The 20,915-nt window shown below is 39.6% G+C and overlaps 1 protein-coding gene across 6 annotated transcripts in view; it reads left to right on the forward strand.

Annotated features, from left to right (window-relative positions):
• Window positions 1-20,915, forward strand: part of EPB41L4B (erythrocyte membrane protein band 4.1 like 4B) — a 170,586-nt gene that overhangs the window by 47,934 nt on the left and 101,737 nt on the right. For 5 of the 6 annotated variants that reach the window (XM_032674489.1, XM_032674485.1, XM_032674494.1 and 2 more), the window contains exons 2-4: window positions 3,097-3,201; window positions 17,046-17,088; window positions 19,288-19,366. In XM_032674489.1, coding sequence (XP_032530380.1) covers window positions 3,097-3,201; window positions 17,046-17,088; window positions 19,288-19,366 — 227 coding nt within the window. The remainder of the gene's footprint in view (window positions 1-3,096; window positions 3,202-17,045; window positions 17,089-19,287; window positions 19,367-20,915) is intronic. The other variant, XM_032674513.1, reaches the window with a different exon arrangement.

The following is a 20,915-nucleotide window of genomic DNA, read 5'->3' on the forward strand; positions in this document are numbered from 1 at the left end:
GTTTAATTCAATCTTTCTGTCTTTCTTCAAGTGTCTGCCTCATGCTCGTTCAGTTTTACCTTAAGTTGCAGCTGTTGTTTTGTTTGTGAGGTGGAACTTTTCATGCCCAGCCCCCTAGTGCTTCCCTGTGAGGTTTCATGATGTTCACACAAGTTCTCCAAGGAACACTCCCCCAGAAACTGTTTTAACTGTTGGTTGGTTTTTGTTTGGTTGGGTTTTTTAAACAAAAAAAACCCCACCACCAAAACAAAAACAAAGCAAGGACAAACAAACAAAAAAAAAATCCCCCACAAAAATCAAACAAGGTTTTGCAACTTTTATTACATCACTGTTTCCAATTATAGTAACTTTCATAACAAAGTAATTATGTAATAGTATATGTATATTGTTTGTTGCCATATACTTCATTTTTTGAGATGTAACTTTTGCAGGTCTTTCGCATCTGACAGTTCTGAACCATCTGTCTAGCAAGGTAGAACTGCAAAATATTTGTCGTTTATGGTTGGGTTTTTTTAGATGTATCTTCAGAAAATATGCACAAGTCGAAGGTCTGTAGAGAAAGGCATTAAATTCCAGATGATTAGATTAATAAAAAATTTATTGTATGAAATAATTTTCAGTCTTTATGGGGTACCAGGTTTTGAAAGAGCAAGTATTTTTTTAGCTTCTGCTTTGTCTAGAAGGAAGAGAGAAGAAAAAGACAGTGAACATTTGAAGTTTCTTGTCATATGGACATTTTTTGCATTAGAGATGACTACCATGGATATTAATTCCTGAGGAAAAAGACTCCTATTTTGCCTGTACCACCCATTTCATTCAGTGCATAGGTGTGAATTTATCAGTCCACAATCCGACTCCCTAGATTGTCAGTCAGTGAAGAGGCAGAATGAAGGAGAACAGGTCATCCTTTACTTTTAGTAGAGGAAATGAATTAGTCGCATTTATCTGCCCCGTAGTGTACCATCTCAAAGTTTTTTGTCAGCTATTTGTTGACTGCAACCACTCTATCATCTAAGTGGGAAAGCTCATTTAATGACAAGTTAAATGTTACATAGCTTATTGGAGATTATATGTAATACTGCATTTTATGGTCTAGCCGTGCAATGCAGAGCTATTCTCCGTGTAAAACATGTTAAACATTAACTACTGTTTGGATACAGAAGGTGGAGTATGCTCTCTCTGGTTTCTATTGGGTGTGTGACTGTTGAAGATAAACATGTTCTGGTAGTTAATGCCATAAAGCAAACACCCATGAGTACAGTAATTGTAGGGCATCAAATCTCTTTTCTCTAGATTTGTGAATTCTTCGCGTTCTGCTGTTTCTCCTTTTATTGCTTTGCTGGGTTTTCTCCTCCCTCATTTAAGCAGAATCTGTTTAAAATTTGTTCTACTTTGGTTTGACTTCTGTTAACAAGTGCTGATATTACTCCATATGGGAAAATATGTTCTGGATACTTTTGTTCAGTTTATAGTAACTGTTGCATAAGTAAAGACAATGGTTTCTTAGCAATGTACTGTTTTAAGAAACCATGTATTCTCATCTGCTTTCAATAGAATGTTGAACTTTGGTTAAGAGTGTCTACTATCCACCTCCTACCCCTCCAGAATAATGAAACTGTATCTTACAATGATAGTTTAATGTTTAAGTTTTTATGCAGCTTATTTTAATGGAGCTCCTAATGCTGCTCCTGAAATTTGATAAGATTGAATTTCTATGCTTCTGCTTTGTTAGTAAAAAAAACCAAAACCACACCAAACCCCCAAAGTTCAACTTGAATAAAATTTACTATCTACACTTAAGCTTGCATGACCTTCTTGGAAAAAATAGAGATGTAACACTTCATCTTGTCTATTGGTGGACAGATTTTAGACAGCTTAGAATCCTGAACAGGAGTTCTGGATGTTATATTTGATGCTGCTTTTGTACCTAAGACCAAACAAAAGGAACCGAACACTTAAATTTGTGAATTTTGCTACATTTTGGGATGATGTGGAAATGCCTAGTATGTTAGAGCTTTAAAAAATAAAAATTGAAAAAAGAAATCCTTAAAGGTGTATGAGGGGCAGCAGTCACAAAAATAGATCCTTGTATAAAACTGTAGCTTCAGTCTTGTACTCAGATTTATGGTCGTCTCTTATGTTTTTAGCCAAGGGGTGTTTTTGCTCAAGAACTTGAATACTTCCTTCCTCAAGTAACACAATGGGATTTACATGAAAAAGTTGTTTCTTATTGCTCCTTCCTCCTACCCACCAAGCTTTGGTGGTAGCTCCACCAAAGGAAGCACTATAAAGCAAAAACTAGAAAACAAAGCTACCTCCAAGCTTTGCTTTTCTAGTGTTGAAGAACTGGGTATCTAAATTTTTGCCTTGACCTTAGAACAAGTACACAGGCCAGTGCAGCCTAGCTTTAAGATCAGCTAACTTTTGTACTAGTACCTATTGCTGATAGTTGGGATTAGTTTTATTTCAATGCCTGTGAGTTTCAGATGGCATGGCAAGTAAGAATTACAGCTTTTTTGACCCTGTTTTGTTTCTTTGTTTAAAGGCTGTAAATGTGATTGCAATTAGCAACATACATGGAAGATTCTTATCATATCCCATTAATTTTCTTCACTGTGCTCTTCAAGTATTCTCGCTGTCCAGAATTTATTTTGCAGCTTCAGTGGTGGTACGGCACTTCATGACTGCAGTTGATACGTGATAACAGCCAGCAGATTTCAGACAGTATGCCAAGCAAGCTTTTCCTGGAGAATCTGTCTTCCTGGGGTCTAAAATGTTGGCTCTGTGACTTAGGACACTTACAGAACATAAGCCTTTCTTTTCTCTCACACACTTTTAGTTACAGTGAACTTTGAAAGTTTTCTTTGAGAGGGAAATCTGATGCTGTTGGAATAGCTGCAGACAGGAACAGCATGACGCTCTATCTTTCCTGTGGGAAATAAAAAGAAATGTCAATACAATTCTCCAGGATAAATAGAATTGCTATTTAGGTATTGTTTTCCATTGTGTATCTTCTCTCACCCATTCGAACTTAAAAAGAAACACACCCAAATCCACATTGACCCCTAAAAAAACCCACTTTCTTTTCTGTTACAGAAAAATGCAAAGGGACAGGAGTTGTTTGACCAGATTGTGTATCATTTGGACCTTGTGGAAACTGATTACTTTGGTCTGCAATTCATGGATGCTTCCCAAGTTACAGTAAGTATAACTTCAATCAACTTTTACGTTTTGCAGTAATTTGTGTTGCCTGTTATAAAAATATTACTGGTGCAGTTCCATGGAGAGATGTAGGCATTAGAGGACATACTGCTGAAACAAGTGATACTATGTTTGATTCTTGCACATAAAGCCGCATCCTCTAAAGGAGTCTTTTGTCATTTTATATTATGTGCATGTGACTTACTTGATTGCACTTAAATAAAAAAGTGATACATTTGGATAAAGAAAAATCTACTTTGTTTAGTTGGCTCATGGTATTCAGGATGGGTTGAATCTCTTGCAAGCAAGGGTTTCTTGTAATTACTATCCTTGCTTTCCATGCACAGATTATGTTGCTTTGTGTGTTTACGTTCATTTGCAATAGTGAAAACTTTTCTCTCTCTTCATTACCTAATGGCCTTCAACATCTACAGATAAAATAAATAAATAACCCCCCCCAATATTTACAGATGCAGGTACATAGATATATTAGTAAGACAGTGTTAAAAGACTACAGCCTTGTGGTTGCACTATACTGCTGTGTATTTTATCCTTTCGGTTTTCTGTTCACTTTATGTGACCAGGCAGTTTGACAACAACCTGCATTGTGGATAGAGAATATAAGTGGAAAATAAGTGTTTTTAGTGCTCTCTGGCCAGTATGTAAATGTTTTTTCCATGAAGTAACAGAAGACATGTACTCTGTGATATTAGAAAAAAATAATGGGAAAATGTAGCCACAATAGTGACATCTTGGGAAATGTAGATTCTAACTTTATCATCCCAGAGTTCTCAGCTGTCTGTATTCTCGAACAGGCTCAGGTCAAATGTGATTGGGATGGATCAGTGTTTTAGCAGCTGCATGATCATATGTGTTTTACCAATGACTTTAAACAACAAACAGGAAACCTGTCCAGGTATTATAATTACTTGATACTGGAAAAAGGGAATCTGTGGTTTTGGGGAGAAGTGGTATTAATCTATTTAAACATTATCCTGATGTCTCAGTTAATTTAGGGCTACGTATTTATCACTGGAAACTGATGCTTTGAATTAAGTATGTCCTCAATGAGTTGGGGATTTTTAGGAAGTTTAGTGTGTGTGTTCCTGATAAAATTTATATTACATAGATTGTGTGTTCTTTTATGATGGACCTAGTTATAAGGACACAGTTAATAAAGCAGAGCCTGCTCAAAAGAGGAAAAACGCATTATATCATTACTGATTGTCAAATCATCTAACTGGGAACTTGATAGCTAGGAATAGCTGCCTGGCAAGGAGTTCTGTAATGTTTTGAAAGAAGAGAAGCAGATAGGGAGAGTGAAATATCCTTTCTTAGCAAGAGAGAAGGCAGATCAGAAGCCAAAAACCTGACTGAGGAAGCAGAGAACACTCATTTTCTTGTATATTTGCAGAACTGAAGGGCTCTTTTTAATGGTAAGAAAGATGAAACAGACATATGAGCAGCTATGATTTCTGTAGAGAGCTGTATCCCTGGTGTTCAGGGCAAAATATGCCTATATGTGCAAATGTTTTAGCTTTGCTTGTATGCTCTTTCTTTCTTCCCTATTAGGGAGGGAAGCGAGCTTCATCTGCCCGGATTTGGAATTAGAGTTGTCCTTCTCCTAGGATGACTGCCAGAAGGCTAGTGAGCTCATCGTGCCCAAGGATATATTGAATCTGACCCTACGGTTTTGACCTGTCTGGCATGGGCGACCCTACCGAAGGCATGTACCGTCGCCAGCATAGCTCGCAACCGCATAGGGGCACACAGGCTTCTTTCCCATTAAAACAGTTAGGGCAAGCCTTTCACTCCCTACTTTTCTGCCACCCATCTATATTCAATCCCAGGGAAATACCCAGGAACAACCCTTTGTCCTGACCACGCTTTCAGGATGCAACAGATATATCCAGAACATACCGAACCTGGGCAGTAGCCGCAGGTGAGCCAAACACAAACCATTCCAGCCCCCGTACCCACCCGGGGCTCAGGTACCTCTTAAGGCCCCAGCCCGGCTGAGACCCCAGCCTCCCAGAAGAACCCACTATCTGCCCTGACATTATCCTCTCCCCACCATGTTACCACATATCTTCCCATGCACTGCTCACCTGCGACACTTCATACAGGGCTGTCCTGCCTGCCCTCCCGCCAGTCCGAGGACCCCCATGGCTTGCCCAACACCCTTCCCCTCCCCCAAACCGGACTGGTAAACCTCTGTGTGCTCCAAAGCTCCCCCTCTCCTCTCCCACAAGGGCGCAGTCCCCGCCGGCGGAACTCCCCTCTCCTTTCCTCTGCCAGGGCCCAGCCCCGTGCTGCCTTTTAAAACTGTATAAACTAAAAAAATACTGAAAGCAAGAAAGGGAGAGACACCAACTGAGATGTTGGAACACATGTCAGAGGAAGAGAATTTAAACAAACCTGTATCAGCACTCAGTTCATCTAGCAGTCTTTTGGTTCTCCAGGTAGATCCTGAGTCTTGATTTCCTAAAGAATTATTGTGCTCTTGAACTACTGCAGCTGCCAACAGATGGTCCACATTTACCACTTTTGGGTCTGAGTTTGTATCTGATATATCATAGTGAGCTACAACTGGAGGTCCATCTGGTATCTCTGCAGTGATTGTCTTGCTGCTCCTTGAAACTTCATCATCATCTGATGAACTTGTGCTCGAGTCACATGTCAGGTCACTATCACTGATACTGCTGTCCTGCAGCAGCTTGTACTTCTTGCGAGCAGCTGCCTCCTGTTTCTGTCTCAAGAGCCGGATTCTTTCTTTGTGCTTTTGGCTTCGATGACCCAGTCATCATCACCCTATATAGGAAGAAAGGAGTTAAATCAGACTGTTCAAATTACCATGGTATCACTCTGCTCTCCATTGCTGGCAAAATCCTGGCAAGAATACTTTTGAACAGATTAAAACCTGCTATAGCAGAAGGAATTCTACCTGAAAGCCAATGTGGTTTCAGAGCCAACAGGAGTACCACAGACATGGTGTTTGTTCTCAGAGAACTGCAAGAGAAATGTAGGGAACAGAACAAAGGTCTGTATGTAACCTTTGCTGACCTCACCAAGACTTTCGATACTGTGAGCAGAAAAGGTCTATGGCAGATTTTGGAATGTTTAGGATGTCCCCCCAAGTTCCTTAAAATGATCATCTCACTCCATGAGGATCAGCATGGCCAAATCAGATATGGCAATGCACTTTCTGAGCCCTTTCTAATAACCAATGGTGTGAAACAAGGCTGCATTCTCACACCAACCCTATTCACAGTCTTTTTCAGCATGATGCTCCAAAGGACCACAGCAGACCTCGATGATCAGGACGGTATCTACATTCGATACCGTACTGATGGAAGCCTTTTCAACCTAAGGCGACTGAAGGCCCACACCAAGACCTTAAACCATCTTGTCCGGGAGCTGCTTTATGCTGATGACGCTGCCCTTGTCACACACACAGAATCAGCTCTGCAGCGTTTAACATCCTGCTTTGCAGAGACTGCTGAGCTTTTTGGGCTGGAAGTCAGCTTAAAGAAGACAGAAGCTCTCTATCAACCTGCACCTCAGGAAGTCTTCCATCATCCCCATATCACCATTGGCGGATCAGAGCTCAAATCAGTCCAGCAGTTTAGTTACCTAGGTAGCCTCATCTCCTCAGATGGTAAGATTGATGGAGAGATAGACAACAGGTTAGCAAAGGCATATAGTGCCTTTGGAAAACTTTATAAAAGAGTTTGGCAAAATAAACACTTGAAGAAAAGTACCAAGATCAGTGTTTACAAAGCCATTGTGCTGTCTACTCTCCTATACGGATCTGAATCATGGGTCATCTACCGCCACCACCTGCGACTCTTAGAACGCTTCCATCAACGCTGTCTCCGTACAATCCTAAACATCCACTGGTCAGATTATGTGACCAATACATCTGTTCTAGAACAAGTAGCAGTCACAAGTATTGAGGCCATGTTACTTAGAACACAGCTGCGATGGGCAGGACACGTCTCAAGGATGAAGGACCACCGCCTCCCTAAGATCTTGCTTTATGGTGAACTTGCCACTGGCTGCTGCAAGAGAGAAGCCCCAAAAAGAAGATACAAGGACTCCCTGAAACAACATCTCAGCCTTGGCCATATTGATCACCATAACTGGTCTACTCTGGCCTCAAGTCGGGAGGTCTGGAGACACACCATCTATAACGCTGCTGATGCTTTTGAGAACTCACGCAGGATCACTCTTGAGGAGAAAAGACAACGCAGAAAGAATTGTGTCTTGCAGAATATACCACCTAAGGAGTCTTTCTGCTGTGCCTTTTGCAACCAGACATACCTGTCTCGTGTTGCCCTTTTTAGCCACAGCGTGCTTGTAACAAACGTGGATAGAGCCCTTCCCAAATCTTCGTTCGCAAAGCCTAGCCATGATTAGGGAGGGAAGTAAATGATGGCATCTACAGTTCCAAATGGGATAAGTGGTATGAGCACCTGCTGAGAGGGCCTCAAAAAGCCACTGCTGGTTGCAGGATTTTGGTGGTAGAGTTATGGTTTCCTGTATTAAGAGGAGTGTTCAGGCAGAGTTATTTACCTTCTCTGAAGTGCAAGGCCAAAAGTTCTTCCTTGCCTTTTTTTGGAGGGAGGGGTGGGGCTTTGTCTATACTAGCTCAAGCTGGGCAGAGAGTAGAGCTTAGACAGTTTCAAGGCACAAACTTTTATCTTACCCAGCACCCTGTGCAAAAAGGTTCCAAGCATTAACAGACTTCCTTGGTCTATTTTGGACTCGTGACCGGCTCTTTTCATTTGCATAGCAATTAATACATAGCCTGCATGGCCTTCTGCTTAGTGCCAGCTCAACCACACAGTGGCAATTGCAGGACTGGGAGATTAAAGTTGTGTAAACTCTTTGAGTCACTAAGCCTTTGTCTTTAGTATGTATTGTTAAGTGCTAAACATCTTTAAGCCTTATAAATAAGGGTGCACAGAATAGTCTTTGAATAGTGGAGATTGCTTCTGTGTGCTACAAGACCAGCAGCTTTTGAGTGCACTGTGTTTCCTGCAGTTCTGTAACTTTGCCAAAGATTCGGGACAAGCAGTGTTGATAGCTGTGATTTAGAAAAGAAAGTCATGATTAGAGCTTATCTACTTTGAAAGAGAAAAAAACCTTTGTTTGAACAGCTAATTTTTAATACAAAAAACCCCCATAAAGCTGTGAAAAGCAAGATGTCAGCAGTAATGCAGAAAATACTGTAAAGTCTATTCAGTGAACTCTGCATTAGTTTGTATCTTGAGGTCTTTGAAGACATCCATGAATAGAAGGATGTAGATAATCATTTGTAGCTTATTCTAAAGCAAAGCTTAGTGTTCTATTGTATTTTGAATTATTTGCTATTAACTCCAGAAGTAGAAATACTGTAATGCAAGAAAATAATTTCTAGTTCAGCTAATGGTTACAGAACTTCAACAGAGATGTAGTGCTCGGGCTGATTTAAGAGTGTCACTCTGATGCAGGAGGTCTCTGCAGTGGTTTAGAGAAAATACGAAGCTTATTGGGCTTTTAGTTAATTTTACTACAATGTGTATGTTCTAGCAAAACAGGAAGCCTTGAAAGCTTTAGTTGAGGTTCAGAATAGCAATAATACTGTCTTATGAGACCATACTATTGAAGTTTAGTTGCCATGAGGAAGTATTTTATTGATCTTTGCAGAATCTGGTTATGTGCGACATACTCTATGGTTGGTTTGGGTACTTGACATTTATTTTTGGCTGCTGGTAGCTAATTCTTATTCATTTTCTGTCCAGGAGTGTCCTATCTTTCTCTCTTACTCCAAAACATTTTAAGAAAAAGGGTTTCTGTGGTTAACAGATCCTGGTGAGCTCCATATTTTAGGATTCTCTCAAGATATAGATATCTCCATTTCTACAGTTGCATTCTTTGTTCTAGTGTTCCATCATGTGATAGGAAAACACGGATACCCTCCCAGCCCCCTCCTGTTTTACAGGAATTCGTAACAGAAGGATTGTCCATGTCGATTCGCTTGGAATTTGCTTGTTTCCCTCATGATTCTGTTCCTGTTCACAAGAACAATTACAGAGTAATTCAGGGAAAGAAGTTTTAAGATAAATCTTCAATTTTTTTTTATTTTTTTTTTTTTTAGTGTGTGCAAATAAGCTTCTGTAATCCTTGGGAATGCATGGAAGCAAAAGAATTAAAATGCCACTTTTCTCACACATGTCTCTTTCGGTGATCCTCTAAGTTGTTTAAGTCCTTTATGTCTGATCTCTAGTGTCACAAAGGCCCCTTGGTTTAAACAATGTCATACGGAACAGCCTTTCCCAACTGCGCTCTACAACTATTCTGAGGATGTGTGTATGCACCCAGTGTATCAGGCACGTTAGGAAGCACCAGATTTACATGTGTGTATAGCAAGACTGTTGTGTGAGGACAGCCTGTGCTTCCTGCAAGTGCCCGTGGCTATGGTGGGGACCAGGGTTCTCTGGAGAGATGAGAGCCAGGACCAACCTGCAGTGAATTGTCCTGACAAGTGCTGTTTTCATCTGAATTTCTTAATATTGACCAATTACTAAATTAGGTTTTGACCCATTTGTTGCAAGAAGTGAGAAGACAATGAAGGAGATGAGTGTGTAGAAGCTGAAATAGGCTTTCATGAAAGCAATTGCAAGTATACAAACAGAAGGAAAAAAACATGGCAAGAACTGTGTTTCCCAGACTGAGCCTAACAACCAGCAGCAGTGTGTCAGGACGCACTGATCTGGACACCAAGATCCTCACCTCTGTGGAAGGTAGCCTTGTGACCAGGTTTTTCTGGGAGAGTTAGGATCAGATATGACTCACGACAAAGGATTTCAATAGTGCAGTGGGTCGGGGGTGAAGCAAGCTGGACAACGAAGAATAGCATGGGTGCCTTTGTTTCCTCTACACATCAAGAATGAGATTCCTGGATGTTCCAGCAAGTCAGGGCCTTGTAGGGACTTGGTGCTTCATGATTGCTGCTGCTGTATGTGTCTGAATTTTCTTTTAAAGGCTCATTGTCATTCACATCAGGTTTTTTCAACTGCTTGGTTTTAATATTACTGCTGTGACTTCTTAAGATATGAGGGATGTGGAAAAATGAGCAGTTCAAACCAGTCAATTAACATCATAGTGTGATGTCTGGGAGTCTTTTTCCTTGTGTACTTCTCAGTAGTCTAATAACAAGTGTTCATTAGAACAAAACAGGGACAAGCCTTACTGTTCAATACACTGGATGTTGGGAAGAAGGGAAACTGGTAAAAATTTTGATAATATCAAGTGTTTCCTTTTCTGCTTCTGGTAGAATCATACTCTTTTCCCATGAATAAATTGTGAAATTCATTTGTGACTCAGTTTCCTCTCCCTGAATCTTCCTTATTCTCTGGATGATGAGAACTTTGAGACTGGGGTTGTTGCAGGATGTGTGTCTGTGAATTGTAGCCCAGAGCAACAAATACCAGTCATAGATGGAGGGTCCCAAGAGTTGTACAATATCCTGTAGGAGTCCATGCTTTAGTTTCTAATAGTTACAGTGTTATGAATGCCCGTTCAGTAACTGGACAAAGGCAATGTGGCTGACTCTGTAGCAATGCAGAACACCTGATGAATGTGGAAGACTTCCAGATGTGGCTGATCAAGGCTGTATTGCAGTCTATGAACACTTGTTAGGAGACTCCAAAACACTTAAGAATTCCCAGAGCACCTACAGTTTTTAGTCTTCCAGTAGCACTTGCTGTTTCAGGAAGTTTGAGGACCTTTTTTCTGGCACAGACTTGAGAAGCAGCCATACAGGGCAGGTGGTTGTGACACTGTCTGTCAGTGATGCTTCTGCACCTCTCTCCTAAGTGTAAAGAAGTCAAACCTCAGTCTATCCAGGACAGCAGACAGTTTTTTGCTGGTTTCTTTTGTCTTTGTGTATGGTTGGAGCATAAGCCAAAGTGGTTTTCTTAGTTTTCTTCCTCAGATTTAATCAGGTTTGTTTCCCATTTGTTACAAGTACTTTCAGTTTATTTTTGACTGTTTGCACACAGGCTTCAAATTAAGGGTAACTTGCTTTTAATTGCTAGAATTGATCTGGAGTGGCATCAGCTTTCATTGTCTGTAGAGTAAATCTAGTGAGAATTATGCTAAACAAGGCAAGGTTGTTTTTATATAATTTATTTAATTTATATAATTTTTAGATAATTTTTTTTCTGTCACATCATGTGTATGAAGCAAAATATTCTTTGATTGTCACATGTATATGAATTAGGATAGAATAATGGTCCTGAAGCTTGTCCATATAGCTCTCCATTATGTATGTTTAGTTTATCTGGACTACAGTTAAACCCCATTATGTATGTGGATGCTTCTGAGATGGCTCCATGCTCACTCAGACTGGGACAGGCTCGGCTTTTATGAATACCCCGATATTTGACTGGAGGTCTGAGATAGGGCTGGTTAGACTATTAAGGCCTACCAGTGCCCTCAGGGCTCTGGAGTTAGCATCTATGGCCTTGTATTTCCCCAGATCACAATTGTGCCAGAGCTTTGTTATCACAGCTGCGTCTGCCCTTCTGCCACTGGACGGCATTGCTTGCATGTCTCACTGTTTCTAACTTGTGGAAGGTGGCTGCCTTCCTTCACAGGGCAAGAGAGAATGTGGTGTGAGAACTGCTGCTTTCGTGCCTATGTGGCTGGTAACACGAATAGTGTCAGTTGAAGGAGACTGATGGAAGTCAACTGACCTGACTTGTTCAGTGCAGAGGCAACTTAGAAAACTGATACAATTTTGCACTTATGTTGGGTTGGTCCTCACACGTTGATGTGGTACTGTACCACTGTACCTGGTCTCCATTCAACAAGATGCTGACAGCAGTATCCAAAGAGGGTTTAAAACAAGATTGACCCACTGAGATTGAAACTCTTGTAGAAAGATCCTGCCACTATTTTATGAAAAGTTGGTCTCATCTGACTCCAAACACAAACTGCTTACCTCAGTAACCCCGGCTTGGTCTTGTGATGTGAATGCTACCTGAGTAGGAAGTGCATTCCCTTTTTTTTTTTTTTACCTTCAAGTCAGGTGGATGAGATTGCGGAGCAGCATCCTGAAAGATGCCTGCAAGTCTTGTCAGTTGAAGGGGGTGTCTATGTCCAAGCTCCTTCTCGTAGCAGCTGAAGCTGCTATCTGATATCTCTGGGCTTTGTTTAATCATGTTTGATACCCTCAAGGATGGTGGCTCTGCAGTCCTTTTGGGCACCTGTGCTCTGTCTGAGAAGCCTCATAGTGACAGTCTTTTTGTCTAGCTGTGACTTCTCCTGGGTCTGGTGCCACTCATCCTTCTGCCATGGAATACCTCAGAGAAGCATTGATCTTCACCTTCTCTACAACCTTTCCGTAGGCAGCTGAAGTCACCAGTCAGGTGAGCCTTCATTTTCAAGAGGAACATAACTTTCTAGGAGGGATCAGGGAAACTTAGATGAGAGTAGAGAACAATATTTTTGTTGTTTTAAGTTGTGAACTCTTGGGTTCATTTGGTTTTCTGTTACTACTATAATAATATTTAAAAGGTCACCTGCAGAAAAAAAGAGGAAAGGACTTTTACTCCTTTGCTCTTGTTTAACTCTCTAAGTGTAGAGAAGTTTCCAGACTGTGGTTTGGTGGGTAGGGTTTTTATTGACTTGTTTTTTGTTGATTCCTTCCTTCTATATGATACATACGTTTTTAACTTCTTTGCTTTAGAAGATCATGTGGGTAATGGCAAAGAGCTTGGTAGGAGTCAGGTGCCTAGGAAACCAGAAAGCAAGAAAACAGTTGAAGGGATAATTGACTTTTGGTTTTAAAGGTACCAACTTCTGTTTAGCACACCTTCTTTTTGGAACTTGAGCACTGAGCATGGCTTTCCCTCTTGTACCTCCAGGTACGGCATGAGAAAGCATTTAAGCAATATTTCTCAGAGAGCAAATAAAGCTTCCAGTAAAAATGGGCTTTCTCTTACTGATAGTTAAATATATAAATAAGTATAAGGGAGAACTGTCTATTCAAGATGTCCTTCATGCATTTTAAACTAGCAAAGAAAGCCAAGCAAAAAGGGTCAAATGCAATTTTTTTCCTTTTCAGGTCACCTTTGAGGGCTGTATAAATCAAGACAAGGAGTTTTCATTCTTTTAGGAAGCAAGTAGAGAGGCGGTGGAATTTGCAAAGATCAGGTGTGTGATGGGTTTGTGTCGGCCTGTGGTAATCCTCCTTTCAGTCTTCATTTGGCACTCACTGTCATTCTTACATAGAGTGCTCTAGCAGCTGTAGTTTATCTGCTATATCTTGACACAAATACATCTTCTCTTGCTGCATGTCTGTTTTGAGAAAATACTGGCTGGTACCACTTAGGAAGTGTTGAGGTACTTATTTTTTCTTCTTCACTTGGATAAAATGAGTGATCAACAGGAGAGCATGCTGAGGTAAATACATACTTCCAGTATTTTAAGAAATCTTTTTTTTATATGGTGTTTCTTTCATGTGGAATTGATTGGAGTATATTTTCAGCATATGAATCCCAGTCAGTGGCTACTGTGTTACATCACTCAATACTGTAGGAAACATTATTCATTTGGTAGAGCAAAGAAATTTTACAGAGTTTACAGAGGAATAAATCGAAGCTAATCCAGCATTTGACCTTCCAGTTTACCTGACAGAATTAAAGGTGATAATGGTCTCTAAAGGAGTCAGTGGTCTCTACAACTTCCTGAGGATGGGAAAAGGAGAGGGAGGTACTGAGCTCTTCTCCCTTGTATTCAGTGACAGGACATGTGGGAATGATTCAGAGCTGCACCAGGGGAAGTTTAGACTGGACATCAGGAAGCATTTGTTTACTGAGAGGGTTGTCAAACACTGAAACAGGCTTTTTAGAGAGGTGATTGTTGTCCCAAACCTGTCAGTGTTTAAGAGACATTGGGACAATGGCCTTAATAACATGAAGTGGTCAGGCAGGTGGATTAGATGGTCATTGTAGGTCACTTACAACTGAACTACTTGTTCTATTGTAAAATAATCATAGTCTTGATTACCTGCAGTTTGACCAGGTTAGGGGCTTTTTTCCTCTAGTGTGGGTAAAGTAGCTTAGAAACTGTCTTCCTATCATAACACAGTCTTGAAGCAATTAATCCCTTTCTTCCTTCTTTTCTGCACTGATACTTGCAAGTCCAAAGTGGATATAGGAAATGTGGTACTGTATAGTTGAAATGAGTGTGGTCAGTCTTGGTCCTATGCTGTGAGATCCATAGTTAAGTTTCTTAAATGAGTCCAGATCTTGAAATGATGTACAGTTGTTTAGCCAGAGCACAAGATAGGCAGAGCTACAGTCTTAGTTGCTGAGAGAGCAAAAGTCTCCTCTGGTTTTACTTAGTTTCTTGTGAGACTTCAAAATTCATTGCTTTCACTTCCCTGTTACTGAGTTAGCAAGCAATATGTAGCCAAGCCCAAACCCATTTTTGGCTTTAACTAGAGTGCTATGAATTTTTTTCAGCTCAGAGGGACGTTTGGAAAGCAGGTATGATATACAGTATGAAGAAACCCTCTGATATTATCTGAGGCAAAGAAGTGTTGAAATTCAGGCTGATTTTCACAGAAATTGCCCAAAATATCTGATTTTGAAATTAGTGTTGGTTCACAAATCTGCATGAAAACTGCCAGGTCTGGGAACTCTGTGCCAATAATCCTGCCAGTCCATGCCCTACCTCTGTGTTTGTATTTTGTGATCTGTGTGGTGGTGCATCACACACAGCCATGATGTGCAGTGTGGGATGGGGTAAAACAGCAGCTCACTCTTGTTTCTGAAGAGAGGTGAGTTTAATGCTTGCTGTGTTTTATCTCCTGTAGCTGTCTGCCCCTGGCTGCTTGGCTGCAGAGAGTGAGGATAGCTTCCTGTCCAGGCTGTAGTCTCATTTAACGGTCTGCACAAGTAGTTCCTGGAGTCTTGTTAGTTATTTTTAAACCCTATTTGGAGTATTTACAGTTGCAAATAATCAGTTTGAAACTTACTCTTATTTGAGTTTTAATACACCTAGAACACCACATTCCAAGAAAGGGAGTATCAGCTGCTATTTCATTGGAAATTATTGTGGTTCAGGTTGTGCTGTTCTTGTTCCAGAACACAGTGCTAACAGGAGTCACAGGTGAAATGTTACTGGAGGATTTTTGGGCTGTATTTTAGATGTTATTTATGTTTGGTTTTATTTAACATGAAGCTAAACTTTTCTTCTAATGTAATCAGTATATTTGCCTTTGAGTGGTTTATCTTTAGCCTAAATAAATACTGAGCAGAAAGACATTTTTGTAGCTAGGTATTTAAAGAATAAAAAATTAATCTGCCTGGAGGTATGAAAGTAATAGACTTGTATAATTTCAGTAAAAAATAAAAGCAAAGTTTCAATGTTGATATTTTTCCTTATCAAAAATGTGATTTCACAAAGCTTTAATTTTTCATAAGAGAGTAAAGTAGAGACAGAGTAAATTACTTGCAACTCTAAGGAATGTATTTGTATGACCTGCTATATTGTTTTATTTCCATTTTGGTGGAGATTTCTCAGATTGTAAGGATGGATTCCTTGGCAGCCTCACCTAAGGGAGTCCTGCCAGTCTCATGCAAATAAAACGACCTTCAGAATAATTGTTTCATTTCTCTTTCTCTTTCTGTCTCTTTTGTGAAATTTATTTACCTTAAGGGGCGTAAGTTGTCAGACTTTTGATCTACACATATCTATAACTGTGATAAATAAATTTTTGCCTTGGTTTAGGACATAGTAAATAAATACCAGCATTACTATCCAGGAAATAATTTTTTACATTTATTTAGCCATGGTAGCATGGTGTTAGTAGAATGATAAGTAGTCATTCAGAGATTATCTTTTTTCTGAAAGCATGACTGCTTTAATAGGAAAGAAGGAAGAAGTGTTGTTTTTTCCTAAGATTTTGTTTCATAGTACCTAGTTTATAATTTTTATATATATATATATATATATATATATATATATATATATATATAAAGATAGAACAACGTTTATTTCAAGGAAATCCAAAATTCTTTTATCACCTTATATAGCAGAAGCATTTACCTTGAGTTGCTTCCAATGAGATTGCAGCCTTACATAGGACATTGTGCAGAAGCAGTCAAAGATTTAAGCTAAATTTACATCAGAAAGTATTTATTGCTACTCTTCTGTAGATGCAACTTGCACTGACAAACGAGTGCATAAACTTTGCTGGGAAACACATGATTTTGTCATCATCATTGTGTCTATTCAAGATCATTTACCATTAGTTTAAAAATGGGGAGGAAGGGGGGAGAGGTTTACTTCAGTGTTTCCAAAATGCTTTTAGAAAGGGTTAAGTCTTTATCCTTATCTTGAACAAACTTGGCTATGAAGCAGTGGAAGGCAGAATCATACAGCATTTGGAGGGTCTCCATCAGACGGGGTTGAAAGGAGGCTGCAACTTGGGGGTTTGGCCTGCTGCCCTCAGGAGCACTTGGGGAACAGTTAAACCTGGGGACAAAAGGGTATTTTCCTTACACACTACTGCTTTGTGGCTTTGGATTTTGAGGTTTCCTCTCTGGAAGAGTGACTTCCCTGGCAGTACAGATGAATTTAAAAACCAAACTTTCCCATGTGGAAGAAGAAAAGTTGCTAAATGTGCCAAAAAACACTTTCACAAATGTGCAGAAATTTAGAAAATAAATATGGCAGTATTTCCTTTTAAGATATTTTTAGCTGATAAATTTTATTGTAATTAGTTTGAGTCAACAAAATCTTGAAATGGAACTGCTTTTCAATGTGAATTTTCTTTTTTTTAGCACTGGTTGGATCATTCAAAATTCATTAAGAAGCAAATAAAAAGTAAGTACTATGTCTCTGCCTGTTTATTTTGTTACTTCCTAAAGAATTTGAACTTAAGAGTATTTGAACATGATTGTGAATGTTTAAAAAGGACCTTTAATGGAATAAATATTTCTTAGGAAATAATTTTTGTTTCATGGGTAATTGGCTGACTATCTTATATCTAAGTGCAAGAACACTTATTAAGCAGTAGCCCTTGTTAAACACATGCTGTTTGTCTGAGGCAGAGGAGGTTGCCAGGTAATTTCAGTCTGATCTGTGAAATCAGGTTGCCTGGACACAGATTGCAGTTCCTGTCACTGCTTCTGATCCAGAACAGATTTCCTGCTTTTTTTTTTTTTCAGAGAGTGGAAAATATTTCATTGTGTACTGGCTAATATGGTTAAATTTTATTTTATTTTTGTTGTATATTAGAAATAAAACTAGCAGAAATACCTGCTGTTTTGTGAAATGTAATTTTGAAATAGCTGCTGTTTCATCAAAGGTAATTTTGGATGGAAGGGTTTACTTTGGCCCCTGAGTTTTCTGTGGAAATTGGCTAAGTCAGGGAAGCAGTTCCTGGATCTCTGGCAATCTGGTTGCAAGCTTGAGTAGAGTACAGCATTGGCATTAATGGGTTTTGTTACTCTCCTGCAGTTGGCTGAAAACATTGCTTCTGTGACATTAAAATACATTGTTTTTCAAGGAAATTGTTGACCCCCTTGCAGGAGCTCACAGAGATGGATCTCGATTATTGCTTCAATGGTGCTTTGTCTTTCTTTTTTTATAAGTATCCAAATATCTAGATGTTTTTTGTAAATGGTGGAGTTCTTCAAAGGCCTTTAGGATGGTTTGCTGTCACCTCATGGTGTGTAGGTGTCAGCCTGCTAGAATACAAGGTAAAGATAGCTGCTATGGGTAGAGTTTTGGTGGTTGGTTTTCTCTCACTTTTTCATCACATTCCAGACTGCTTTACCTTAAGTGACTAAATGATTTGCAGCTATGCTTTCTGTGATAGCTTTGTCCTTTTTTTGTGGAAAATCAGTGATTCTACAACACCTTCAACCAGTTTAGTTGCTCGATTTTTGTCTGTTTCATCTGTGAAGGGCCTTTTTAAAAAATAAATTGGCCAATCGCGGATCTGAGGAGCACCTAAGAGGGAAGCAGTTTGTTGGGTGTCGTACAGATCTGTCTCACAACAGGATACTTTTCTTTCCTTGCATTTAGCAGATGCCTTATGAAGAGTTCCTCTTTCGTGATGGGTGTTGCTCACTGCTCTTTTTTCCAAGTCATTATCTTGCCTATGCAGGCCTTACTAGTGGTGTCTAACTGTGAACCTGGGGTACTATAACCTGTCTTCTAGGAGGTATCTTTGGAGACAGAATCAAAGCTCTTACTATTTGAATTTTAGCTGTATGTCATTTAGTAGAAGGATCATTAATAGGCACGTGTACACTGTGTTGATGTGATGTTACAGAAGACCCTAGAAAAGTGTGGAAAACTCATTTTTTCCAGCAATTAATATATCAGCAGGCAGTTAGTTTGGAAGATGAGGCTAAGGCAGATAAGAATGCATTGGTCAGAGTCTCATGGTAGCTGGGTAACTTTTTGTTATCTGTGTTACGTAGAAAGTCAGATATAGCATTCACCTTCTCACATTAGAAAACACAAATTTTGCAACTCCACTTCGTGGAATTTGCTAGCTTTCATGTGTTCATGGGTACCTTCCAGAGTTCCATCCAGCACTTGTCACCTTATTTATCTTACCTTTTCTCATTCATGTGTTTAAATCAAAGATGGTCTACTGGTAGGGGTTTGTTTTTTTTTTTTGGAGTGGTGTTTGTGCCTGGTTACAAGGAGCATCACCCTCCCCTTCCCTCTTCCTTCCATCTCCCTCTGGGCCCAGCAATAGGCAGTGTACCTGGAACTTGCTGTCGTTAACATCATGTTGTGGGGCACACCTCTTTGGACAAAAATGTGTTTGCCAAATGGACTATTGCTTGATCAGTTTGAATTATTGGGTATCATGGAGCATGTTAATTGTCTAATTTTTTTATTGCATGCATTTTTAAATTTAAAAATATTGAATATTTCCTTCTTCGAAAAATTTGAAAAATGTAATTAGTTTGGGGTTTCTCGGGTGGTTCTTGGTTCTTCTGCCTTACCAGAGCTGCAACTAGTGTAAACCTTTTTTCTGCATTTAAATCTTTGCACGTACAGTTGGACCTCCATACACGTTGCATTTTCGTATTAAGTACTATTCATCAGAACCGAACAACCTTCATGAAGAGTTTACAAGGTAGGAACTATGTGTGGTTAACTGGGTGGCTGGCAGAGGCGTAAATAAGACATCTGAAGTACATAGAGGTACTGTAAGCAGGTGATCCGAGCTTTCTTACTAAGAGTGGTCATTTTATCTGCCTTCTTAGGTGTTTTCCTACTGTCAGAGAAATGTAATCTTTTTTATTTGGTGCCAGAAGGCATTCACAGGCCTCTCCGAGAGTTTTAATGTCTATGAGATGCTGTGTTTTGATGCTTGAAGTTGGCAAAGAAAGGCAGCGTTGGGTAGGGGGAGCCACGCCACAGCTGGGAGACAGCTGCTCTTAATACCTTTTTCCATTATGTCCTGTGAAAATGCCAGTGTCCTGCTTTGTCCCTCTTGCTCTGAAGCGTGGGGGTGGTTTAATAATCGTTCAAAGGCCACAGAATTGTGGGAGTAGACAGCTTGAGTTCTTGGTTACCAGTTGATTGAATCGCTTCTGCTTCCCCATGATTCTTTGGAGCAAAAGGCATAAAGCCTGCATTGTCTAAAGTCACTTTAAGATTATCTGAAAGTCTTTTGTTTCAGTCTGGTGGGCTGTTTTCTGGAGGCCTATACCTTGCTGGGTTTGTAGCACCTGGTGTGATTTACAGGATATTCTGAAAATTGGGAAAGGAGCAGCTGGAGGAAAGGGTTTACAATTTATCTACTGTATCTGCTTACCTTGTGTCTTCTTTGTATAGTAGTCGTCTATCTTAATGTTATTTTATCTTTTCTTTTGTTCTTTTTATCACCGTAGGGCACTTTCCATGTCTTCTAATTTGCTTGGCAATAATCAGTGTACTCCAAATCAGCCCAAGGTGTTTAAAGATGGTTGATTGTTGTAGTTCATGTGCCTGTGATGTTTACATTAAACTTACGCCTGCAGGCGTATGATTACTGTTACCTTTGCTATCTGCTGTGTTGACCATGTTTTTTTTCACCGCCTGAGACAAGATTAAAGAGCTAATTGTCACCACCTTATGATATAGACATAGAGTCTTTATATCCATTATAAATTTAGTGCAGCAGTGTTAATTTACCAGAAGGGCATTATACAATATACAATGTATAATTAACTTACAGAAATCCCTGCCACGTATGTAACTGAGTATAAGATCTTAAGAGAATCAAAAAACCCAGATAATTTTTGGACATCTCTAATGAGAAAATGCAGTTAAATTAGTAGAAATAATATATGTTTTCTGGAAATTGGCGTAAGTCTTTGTACATCTGAGTGCATGTCTGACAATTACATTTTCCCTGTGATCAAATTATTCCATTACTGTCTACCACAAGATTTCTTACTCAGTCCTCTGAAGCATATGATCCTAGTCACTGTGAGATTGGGTTTCTGAGCTATGTGATCATTGCTGTGATCGAGTAAGACATTTTGTCTGAAAGTATTAACCTCTGATGCTTTGTGATCTAATTATTGCTGAAAGGTGACATTTCAGAAGACTATTTTAATTAGAAAAACACTTTAGTCAGCTAAATATTCAGTGTCGTGAACAATTTTTTTAATTACAAGCTTGACAGAAGACCACTG

The sequence above is a fragment of the Chiroxiphia lanceolata genome, chromosome 1 (genome assembly GCF_009829145.1).
Source record: "Chiroxiphia lanceolata isolate bChiLan1 chromosome 1, bChiLan1.pri, whole genome shotgun sequence".
Taxonomy (NCBI): domain Eukaryota; kingdom Metazoa; phylum Chordata; class Aves; order Passeriformes; family Pipridae; genus Chiroxiphia; species Chiroxiphia lanceolata.